This window comes from Rhincodon typus, chromosome 34 (genome assembly GCF_021869965.1).
Source record: "Rhincodon typus isolate 14 chromosome 34, sRhiTyp1.1, whole genome shotgun sequence".
NCBI lineage: Eukaryota > Metazoa > Chordata > Chondrichthyes > Orectolobiformes > Rhincodontidae > Rhincodon > Rhincodon typus.
The window spans coordinates 11,800,488-11,811,962 of record NC_063365.1 but is presented as its reverse complement, the minus strand read 5'-3'; the positions used below and the strand labels follow the sequence as shown (position 1 = coordinate 11,811,962).

The following is an 11,475-nucleotide window of genomic DNA, read 5'->3' as shown; positions in this document are numbered from 1 at the left end:
TCACGCCTGATGATAGTTGCAAGATAGTCCAGATGAATACATACATAAAATTTCACCAAGTTATCAGTAGTTTGTTCTTTAACCATTTTTTCTTTTGAAAGAGAGACACCTGGCAGTAACAAAGTGGTCCAGATTATTTAGAAATAACTATAATTATTTACAGAACATAGAACAGTACAACACATGTTATAAAACTCTGATAAGCATTTGGGATATGTGTCTATAGTTGCTGGATATAGTCCTTGACTCAGTGTTAAAATTTCAATGAGTTGAACAGAAGAGGTATATCCTGAAGTTGCTGCTCCAAAGGTTGATTGTTACTCAATTGTGTAACATTGCACAGCAAGAAATGATCCTGATTTTCAGAATGATGTTGTTTCATTTCTTCCTCCATTTATTCAGATTGTCCATCCTGAAAAAGTGACCTATTCTATAAATCTGGAAGGAAAAGAAGTCTATGTTCATCTTGAAAAGAATGGGTAAGATTGACTTCTCTGTTTGACAACATCGCAGCATGTGCTGCTTTCTTTTAAGCCATTTTCAGAGTAGGATTATTTTAATGTAAAGATACTTTGCTTGCTTGCTGTTTAAAAGTCAGTGCCATTGCTTTGTAAGCCATAGATAATTGTTTGTATCGAGGGGTGGGGCTGATGCATGGTTAATTCATCATTGCAACTTTTTAAGCAAAATTGAGATGAGTGCGCAGTGGTGTTCATCCATGCGCTGGTCGTGACTCTACTGCTTTATTATGAGCAAACTAATCACCAGCTCCCCCACCCAGTTCTCCATCATGTTTTTGAGTCCTGCAATACAAATAGTTGACATTAATTTTTCACTGAAAACAAAAAATACTGGAAATCACAGCGGGTCAGGCAGCATTCATGGACATAGAGCAAGCTAATGTTTTGAGACCAGATGATTCTTCTTCAGAGCTTTTCATCAATTTTTCACTTGTATTTTCTGTTCACTCCTGAGAACCAGCATGAATGAATTGTGCTGCTATTTAGTCACAAAAATGACGCGGCTCAGAACAAGTTTGGAATGAAAATCAATTTTAAAATAAACTAGTCCCATTCTCATCCTAATAACTCGAAGTAAGCTCTGTTATTGGAAACAGATATTTGTCAGTGTAAACCACTGTTCTAATTCAAGGATATGTTGCATGAATGAAATACATTTTATCTGGGTTATGTAGTTTAAAATAAAGTGCATTCTAAAGCATGGATAGCATCAGAGGTGAACAGCTTTCTTTAGAACAAGCTTATCAATGCACCTTGAGGAGAAAGAAGGGTGCAAAAGGAAAGCTGATTGTTCTAACTTATGTGCCAGGTTAGTAATTTTCTGACCTACTCCGTGTGACTATTTCTTGAAGTCTGTCAAAAAATACATACTTTATAAATGAGGGAAGGGTGCAACATGTTAGCCAACACTTTGATTGTCTGCATTGTTTTTCAGAGATAACAGTATTGAAAAGGAAGGCAGTTTAAAATAAAGCAGGAAATGTGGTCGCAAACTTAATCTGGATGACAGAATGAAATAGAGTCCTGAGGCTAGTGTACTGAAGCATTAATATAGCTACTCCAAACATTTCTTCTTAATGCAGACAGAGGAACTTAAGATAACTATGTTAACTGGTTATATCTCGTAGAAAAACCATGCAGAACCGTGACAGTAAAAGTTTGAGAAAATAATACTGAGACTGAAGTGTAAAGAGACCTAATGGAGGTAGACAAACAGAGAGCGGAGTGATTGAATGGGCCATTAAGCATGGTGGATATGGATGCTTATTGGGAGCATGGGAAGAAAAGATGACTGCCAGTTCTCCCTGCTGCTCTACACACTTTTTATTATGAGACTATTTGTCTGACACTCGGTCTTGGAGGGCGGGAATTTTCTTCTAAACATTTGGAACATCAAACCTTTGGCTACCAGAAACAGTACGGAATTTCCATGCCATTGCTGCAGACTCCATCATCCTTTATGATCTCCTAATTCAACCAGACTGTTTTCATAACCTCAGTTTCTTATTTGATTCTCGGGTGAGGTTCCTGACCTGTAGCTCTCCACTAAGGCCACCTAATTCCACCTTGGTCAGATTTCTCACCTCTATCCTTCCCATTAATCCATCAGCAGAAATTCTTCAATTTCACAACCATCCAGAGCAGCTCCTAATCCTCAGCGCTCAGTGAACTATTCATCTCAAACCACCCCAATTGTTGCCCCAGTTCGTGCTGAATGGTATTGACCTCTGATCCTCTAACTTCCAAATTTAAATTCATTCAATGGCACCATTATTCTCTGACCCTAACCACCTCCAGTGTCCCCCTCTGAACATCCCATTCCTTTGAATCTCAAATCTCTCACTCCCACATTTCAGTGCCTAAGGTTGCTCAGACTCCACATTCTGGAATTCCCCACACTCTCCACTTCTCTTTGCTCCTTTTTAAGACACTATTTAAAACCCACGTCTTCGCCCGACCTTTTGGCCACACCTTTTCTAGCTCAGTTCATTTTTGTCCCTATCAAGCCCTTGGGTCATTTTTTTTTCTTACTTTAAAGGCACCAAAAAAATCCAAGTTGTTGTAGTAAAGGAAATACAAAACTAATTGGCAATAAATGTGTAAAGTTGAAGAGTGGCGAAATGCAATAAACATTCTTAAAGTAGTATCCTAGAAAGTGTAAATAAGATCTGTTCTGTGGACCATTGTCCATGTCAGTGATTTGCTGAAGACTACACTGCAATTTCTATGGTCCTCTTAATGATTTAGTAAACGTTACTCCTGCTAAACTGTTTGTGCTGAATTACAATTCATTACAGTTTTTTTTAACCAGATCAGATGGCCAGTAGCATCTATACTCAGATGGCAGTCCTAAGCACATTTCTATTCAAATTCTGAAGAACAATGAATGAAACCTTTAAAACTTTAATCAAAGATCTTTCGTGTCTTTGGCATTCTCTACTTGTCTGTTAAACCGATTTTGGTTGCACTTGGCTTTCTTCATTTTAATATAACTAAATGAAGGCCCAGCATCTGTATTACAGGATACTTCTAAGTGTGAAGCTATTGTGGGAGTAGAAGGAATGGATGAAGAGCTGATGATTAGGCAAAGCTAAGCAGGAAGGAAGTAGGAATTTCACAGAATGAGTTAGAACAGGAGTCAATCTAATGAGGCTACTTTCAAAATGGTGAGGACACTTGATTGTAGAGAGCCCCTGCAACTTTCACTCTTATTGAAACTCCTTAAGCTCGAGCTCATTTATTTTGTGCTTTAACAGGGGTCTTCTGGTTGAACATTATTCTGAAACCCATTACTTGGAAAATGGAACTGAAGTGGTAGCCACACCGCAATCTCTGGTATTTCTCTGCCATCTATTTAATTGCACTGATCATTTGACATTATTTATTGTACTATTTTATAAATTTGTTAATATTTCAATTTGCAACTGTGTGGTTTATCGCAGAATCATTGTAATTATCATGGTGTTATTGAAGGCATCAGTGATTCCTCTGTCAGTATCAGCACCTGTACTGGACTCAGGTATGTAGTAGTAGTCTTACTACTTGAAGCTGCCTTTTTTATTCGTAATTATCCTACTGCTATTTCCTCTAAGAACCCAAGTTACACCAGAAGACTTGCTTAGCATATCAATGGTTTCCTTTACTGCTTTTAAAATAATAGAAACGGAAAGCTGAGATTTGGGCCCACTTGAGTAAGCAAGTTAAAATGGTGTCCCCTGTCTCCAGTTGGAGAGGTCCAAACATTCAGAAGCTCCAGCTTGTAAGCAGGCTAAGTCCACTTCCAACAGTTGAAGCTGAATTTAATTAATAACTTTGTAACCATACCATTTGGAGACAATTAAATTACAATCAGTGTAGGTATAGTGACACTTGCATATGGATAGGGAAGCATTTGAGTTAAAGAATAAAGCGGCCTGTTTTTTAAAAAAAATTGGAAAATACTGTAGTTTTAACAGCCTCTGATTTACAGTAGTGACATGATGGATGACGATACAGGGAGTAATGGATCAGTTTGTACAAGGTACAGTACACTGGCACAAGGAAATGACTGCCAATTTATGGAGGTTTGCCAACATGGTTTCACAGTGAACAATAGAAATTCTCCAAAAAGAAGTATTCATTCACAAAGCAGTGGATTGAACAATAAAACTGATCGAGAAAGGCTGTGAAATAATAATAATTCATTAGTACCCACCAAAAATAAGAAATATAATTCATTTGGATTTAAGCTGTGCTGAGGAAGACTTGCAAATGATCTTGTATTAAGCTAGCATAAGCATTATAACTAGATGAAGGGATCCAGAAAATGGTTTTAAACAATTAACGTCTGTGTAAAATGTTGTTTTCAATTTGAAATATACTATACCAAATATAATTTTCATCAGAAAACTGCTGTCAAAACTAATGCAAATTCTAACGTTTCAAGCTCAAACAGCAACAAAAGTCTTAGTGAAGAAGCATTTACTGTGTCTCTATTACATAAGAAAATGATAATTTCATAGAATCATGTTAAAGGAGGACATTCAGCCCATCATTACAGATTATAAGTAGTTGCATTAAAAATAATTCTCCTGGTCTCCCTGTTGATTCTTTTGCCAGTTACCTTGAATCCTCTGGTTAGCAACTACAGACCCAGGTGAACTATGCAGTCATGCTGATAAATTTTCACGGCAGTTGTAGATCAGTTTCCCATGGTCAAACAGAGTTAGAACAATCTATTGGAGCAATTTGACATTGTTCTGTGCTCCTGGCAGGGTGCTGTTTCAGAGCTGACATTCCCAAGTGCCTTTTAGGTCAGCAAGACAAAGTATCTCAATTCCCCCAAAAAAAACAAATAAATTGTAATTACATGAAGGGGAGTGTTTTGAATAAAATGTGTTCCTCCTGGACTTTCCCTCCTCTCTAACTTTTGTGACATTTGAACATTCTTTATAAACTGGAGTAAGCATTCATGGAGTTGGGATCAGTATTCTTATTAACGTTGCTTTCTAGGGGTGCGCTTATGGCTGGGAGTAACATCTACCTCATTGAACCGTTGGAAAGAACTCAAACTGGGCAACATGCTTTGTACAGACAGGAGCATCTAAGAGTGAAACGGGGATCATGCAGCACACGCAACTTGACACTTTATGACCATGGACCTAAAATGGCAGCACTTTACCAACCTCTTGGCAGGGTATATCATTCCTGTTAACTATATGCATGTTTGTAATACTTTTAGGTTGATGAGCAAAACATTCAGATAAATGTAAAAAAAAAAGTTAGCATTTCACATTATTACCTGCATTCAGATTCCCTGATTCTCTTCTTTTTCTTTAGAGACCTGCAAAGGCTTCACAAAGCACTCGATATGTGGAACTTTACTTAGTTGTTGACAACGCGGAGGTAAGTCTTAAATAAGATACTTTTTACAAATTGCCTTGAGTTTTATGCTGTGGGATTCTATATATTTACTAACTTGCAAAATCTTTCAGCATCTGATTTCAAAGAACAGATACATTTCCAAATGATCATTCAGACACTGTTTTTGAACAGCTTTAACATTGTATTGTATTTCTACAGGATACATTGACTCACGTTCATCAATATCATTCAGGAGCTTGAAACTTTGTGTAGTTGAGCAACTAGTTATAAATTTTTCAAGCTATTTTGAAAACTATTAATAATGTGATTTTCACAAAATTCTGAAGCACATCATTAGAGTCATAGGGTTGGTTGGTTTCCTACTGTCCTGTATTTATATGAAAACTCCTTGTCACTAAAATGTTGAGATTTTCTAATCTATTCAGGGATGTTGTTACACATCTCTGGAGCAGGTAAGACTTGAATCCAGGCCTCCTGCCTCAGAGTAAAGGGCATTACCACTGCATCACAGGAGCTCTACTGTTTTGTTGAAGAGTATAATTGTGATAAATTAAATCTGTTCCTTTAAGATGGGCTCAATTTGTCCTGTTCCTGCTCAGTGTGAAGCTTGTCTTGCTATAAGTGGTGGCAGGCACCATCCAAGTTTGAAGCCACGGACACATCAGTCATGTCAGTAAATGTTTAAATTAAATAGTGAGAAGAAAAGAGAATCAAGTTGAGACTGAACAGTGATAGATTAATGTAGTGATTTTTTGTATCAAGGGAACATGGTGTTTTTACTTCTCTTTTAGGTAACTTTCTGGTTTACAGTCAATCGAGGTCACTTTTTTTTTTTCTATTTCAGTATAAAAAATTTGGACACCTCCTAACAATACGACAGCGTATGATGGAAGTAGTGAATCATGTAGACAAGGTAATAACTTTCCAGGGTGTGGCAAGCTACTTTTCCTCGCGTTTTTCTTGCTGTTGCACAGATCTCTGAGGTCCTTGTGGTACATAAGCCTCTGGAACCAGAGGTCAATACATCCACGTGCTGATTGGCAAACACAGACTCTGGCTGCACAGCTTCAAGGGAACATTGGTGGCAAGATAAAATATGCACTTGCTCTGACTGCCTCTAAATAAACAAAAAAATCATAAAGTGGCACTCATCACTGGAACTTGCAAAACCATTTTAAAGGTGACGAGAACATAGGTTAATATCAGAATATGCTAACAAGTGGCACAAAGACAAGCAATTCTTATAAATAGATAAATGGCAAAAAGACTAGTCAAAGGTAACGTTGGACATTTGTTCTGACAAGGATATGAAACGATCAATGAAATTCTTTTGGCTGCAATGGTTAATGTGAATTAGATATAATGTTTGAACTCTGTGAAATGATTGCCACTCCCAAGTATTTTATTTAGAATACTTTTAAAAAGTACTTAATTCTTTCTGTTGCAGTTTGTGGTTCTGACTTTGTTTTTCACGCTTTCTGTTAGTTGTACAGATCATTGAATATCCGTGTAGCACTGGTCGGATTGGAAGTGTGGATGTATTCAGACAAAATTGCTGTCAGCTCCAATCCTGATATCACTCTGGATAACTTTCTTAAATGGCGTCAAAAGGAGCTCCTGTTCAAGAAGAGGCATGATAACGCACAGTTTGTCACGTATGTAGCTTTAAAAATAAACACCAAAATCCACAAGCGATGGTTATTAGTGTATGAACAGTTAATTGTGCATAAGAACAATGTTCCTAGCTGATCTGGTCTAAAAGTTAGATTGATTTTTACAGAAGGGATTGTACTAAGATCCTTTAAGAAACTTATTGCATTTTTGACTATTTCCATGTGATTTGATTAGACTGCAAGTTATAACTCTTTTTAAGCAATAGATGCTTTTTCATGTCATACCTGAATAATATTCTAAGGGACTGAGGAAGTGTCTTCTGTCCAACTTTTGTTGATTGCTTCATCAATGAATGCAGCCCTCCTCATGCCCCCGTCATGATACCAGGAGCCTGTTCATTGATGAAAATTTCAAATAAAATGGTGTACATCATGACTCTTCAAAGTCCATTGCAATCTAGAGGGCTGAAGTTGATGGAATAGGAAGCTGTAATTTGGATAGATGCATCTTCTTGACCTTCAAGAATCTTGATGCATTCCAAGATAAGGCTGTTCATTTCACTGGCACCCCTGTCATCAGGTTCATTATACACTCCTTCCATTATGTTTGTTCTATGGGTTGCGAAGCAATAACTCAAATTAATTTCAACAACACTTTCCTTCACTTGAGAATGAAAAAACATCAATGTCATGGGAACATTATCACTCCCATTTCCTGCCCAAGACACACACTACCCTGATTTGGACACCCGTCTCCAACCCTTTTTCATTGCCAGCTAATATTCTAGAATTCCCTTGCTAGTATCATTGTAGGAGCAGCATTACCACAAGCACTGCAACAGGAGCAAGGACGACAAGGGATGGGTAATGAGTGCAGTTTTGCCCACCCCCAAACACAGATTATAAAATAGTTATGGCCTAACATTGATTTAGCATAAACAACCACTGGTTTCTGATTGTGTGTATGTGGTGAAGTGTTCTGTGGCTTTAGTTACGCCAGTGCTGAGCTAGCAGTTAGTCATACAGCACAGAAAGAGGCCATTCGGCCCAACTCGACTATGCTGGCCAGATTTCCTAAGCTGAAATAGCCCCATTTGCCTGCTTTTAGCCCATATCCCTCTAAACCTTTTCCCATGTTTCAAGGAATGTGTCAGAAGTTTCTTCTGTATGATCAAAAATAACTGTCATTATCATAATGCCATTAATGTTTACAAGAGAAGTTTCAAGTTGACTATTAAATAACTATCTTTTCAGTGGAATAGGTTTTGAAGGAACAACTGTCGGATTGGCAACAAAATCTGCCATGTGCTCCTATCAGTCTGGTGGTGTGAATGAGGTGAGTTATCTTCATGGCACTTTGTACAATTACAAAAAAAAAGCACCCACATTTTCAAAAATTGTAAATTAACTGCATAATTTATAGAATTACAAAACATTTGAATTTAATAAAATGCCTACAGCTTTCAACAGGTATGCATGTAGTAGCATTATTATTGGTGCTGGCAACCAATAGGAGAAACATTCAAATCTGTTAAATTCGGAGATGCTAGTTTTTCACTTCCAATCTGTGAATCTCTTCAGCTTCATTATTCTCCATCTAATAACCGAACCAAAGGAATGAAAGTCACTTAAGTGGATTCACATGACTGCCTGAGCAACAGAATTTATGATTAGGGATCAGTTAGCTCAGTTGTCTGGACTGTTGGTTTGTGGACATCGAGTAACGCTAAGAGTATGGGTCCAAGGACTGTCCTTCTCAACCTCTCCCCTAGCCTGAGGTATGTGGTGATCCTTAGATCAAACCATCACTAGCTGTCTCTCTCTAATGAGAAAGTAGCCCTGTGGACCTGTGGAACTATGACAACTTTTTAATAAACCTTTTATGATTGCAGTGATGAAAGGTCACAAGTTAGCTGATGGGATGATCTGTATATCAGTTTTGTGGAGGTTATAAATATATGATAGTCATAAATAAATTTGAAGAAATTCCAGAAGAGTTCCTTTATCCAGCGAGTGGTTAGAATGTAGAACTTGCTACTACATAGAATGGTCGCAGTAATTAGCAAAGAAACATTTCAGAGGAAACTTGGTTAGTACATTAGGGAGAGAAGAATAGAAACCTCTGCTGGTAATGATAGGAGCAAGGAGCAGTACAAATACAAATAGACCTTTTGGGCCAAATAGCCTGTTTCTGTCCTGTTATTTCTTTTGGAGTTAAACAGTTTCAATTATGGCTTAATTTTCAATCATTGTTTTGTGCTCGTGTATTTTTGTAACACAATTTATTCAGTACTATAATACTTCTAAGCTTAATCAAATATCATGACTTGGACTTGTAGTTGTGAAGGTAAGAATTGTAATAATTCTATCCATTATATGCAGGACCACAATTCAAACCCATTAGGATTGGCGTCCACAATTGCACATGAGATGGGTCACAATTTGGGCATGTCTCACGATGAAGACCACAAAACATATTGTAGCTGCTCTGGATCAAGTAAAAGCAATCGTGGCTGTATCATGGCAGAGAAAACAGGGTATGAACATAACTATCTGCAACAGGCCCAAACAAGGAAGTCTGCTCCTACCATAATGTTATGTGACTAAATATTTAGAAAAAACAAAGTTTGATTTTTAATTTTTCTATATAGTGAAAATGTTTGGAAAGTTTTGAGCCCTTCAATAGCATATTCTTTAAGCCCATAAGCTGTAGGATCCGAAGTTGGTCATTCGGCTCATCAGTTCTGCTCCATTATTCAATGCCTATCCTTGCCAATATTAATACCTTCAATACCATCTACTCTTATTAAAAAGCCTTATGTGGCATGCCTTTTCAAGTGCCTTTTGGAAATCCAAATATATTACATCTGCTGGTTTGCCTTTATCTATCCTGTATTACCACCTCAAAGAGCTGTAGTAAATGTAAGTAATTATTTCTATCAATATAGTGAACCATGAGCATGTTCTGTTGTAAAGAATGATGATATTTGACATATTTTCAATTTCTACATGAACAATTTTTATTGGCTAAATTTAAATGGATTTTGTCTTCTAACTTAAATAAGAGAGAGCCCCAATTATTTTGGTATTATAGCACATTAGTTAAAAGCAACAGTATTCTTTGTGTAAGGCTGTGTGTTGTAGGCTGTTAGCATAACATTACAGGAGACTTTTCCATTTGTGGTCACCAGTGTTTTAAAGACATAAGACAGAATTTTGAAGGGTAGGAATGGGCCGTTTGTCCTTTTGAGCCTACTCTGCAATCCAGTGATATTTTGGTTGACCTGGCCATGATCTCCACTTAATTTTCCCATCTGCAGCCTAACCCCTCCATCTTCTATAGGCCTTGACCTCCTTGTCTATCAAAAATCTACCCAACTCAGCCGTAAATAAATTCAATGGCCTATCTTCTACTGTGTTCTGGGGAAGGTAATTCGACAGGCTAGAAACCTTCTGGTAGAAAACATTCCTCCCCATTTCAGTCTTCAAAGCAAAACCTCTTATTCTTGAACTGTACCCTCATTCTGATCTCTTCAACAAGGAGAGACGACACCATCTCCAAATCCACCCTGTTAAGTTGCCTCATGATCTTCCATCTTTTCAATAAAACCATCTCTCCTTCTAAATTGAAATGGGTAAAGCTCACTTTCTTCCTAAACTAAGCCCTTCATCCCCATGAATGAGTCATGGGAACCTTCTCTGAACTGCCTTCTTGTAATTATATCATTTGGAAGCAAAAATCTCAACTGTTTTCACATTCCCAATCTGAATGCTCCAATTTTGTGACAATTCAAGTTTTTTTTTTCATCTAATTCCATTTTACAATTTTGCATGTAATGTGAACCTAACCTCAATCTCATTTGGCTGTTCTCATCTTTAATTATTTTCAGGTATGTGTTTCCTGAAAGCTTCAGCAGTTGTAGCCATCAGGAGTTGAAGCAGTTCTTGGCATCGGGGATGACAGACTGTCTTTTGAACAGTCCCAGAGCAGACGAACTTTATGGAAATCCAACATGCGGGAACCAGTTCCTTGAGCGTGGAGAGGAATGTGATTGTGGCACTATTGAGGTAATATGCATATTCATTTCTTATCTGGAAGATTACATATTTTAGTAAGATTACATTTAAATTATCCACTCTCTGTTTTACAAGATGGTAGATTAATGTTTCCATGAACAAGACTCCTAGAACCTAAAAGATACAGCAGACTACCACTTGCAAAGTGATGTTACATATTGACATGTGAGGGACAGGTTTATTCACACAGTGCCTACCATGGCTCTGATGGCAATTTCTCTGAGGGAATTCAAATTGGATCATGAATCAAACTATGTTGCCAGTTTCAGAGCAGCATTGCTGCAGAACTGGGAACAGGATATTAAACAATGCTCTCAATGGGGTGTATCATACCATATAGATAATATGCACAACTTTGAAATATATAGTGAATGATATTACACTTGTGTGTCAGAAGGGGA

General features: G+C 37.4%; 1 protein-coding gene across 1 annotated transcript in view; it reads left to right on the top strand.

Annotated features, from left to right (window-relative positions):
- Positions 1–406: 406 nt before the first annotated feature.
- Positions 407–11,475, top strand: part of adam8a (ADAM metallopeptidase domain 8a) — a 35,844-nt gene continuing 24,775 nt past the window's right edge. Inside the window, exons 1-10 of the mRNA XM_020533374.2 lie at positions 407–479; positions 3,278–3,356; positions 3,464–3,540; positions 5,013–5,196; positions 5,340–5,405; positions 6,229–6,297; positions 6,870–7,039; positions 8,252–8,333; positions 9,380–9,534; positions 10,888–11,065. Of these exons, the coding sequence (XP_020388963.2) occupies positions 5,023–5,196; positions 5,340–5,405; positions 6,229–6,297; positions 6,870–7,039; positions 8,252–8,333; positions 9,380–9,534; positions 10,888–11,065 (894 nt within the window). The 5' untranslated portion in view covers positions 407–479; positions 3,278–3,356; positions 3,464–3,540; positions 5,013–5,022. The remainder of the gene's footprint in view (positions 480–3,277; positions 3,357–3,463; positions 3,541–5,012; positions 5,197–5,339; positions 5,406–6,228; positions 6,298–6,869; positions 7,040–8,251; positions 8,334–9,379; positions 9,535–10,887; positions 11,066–11,475) is intronic.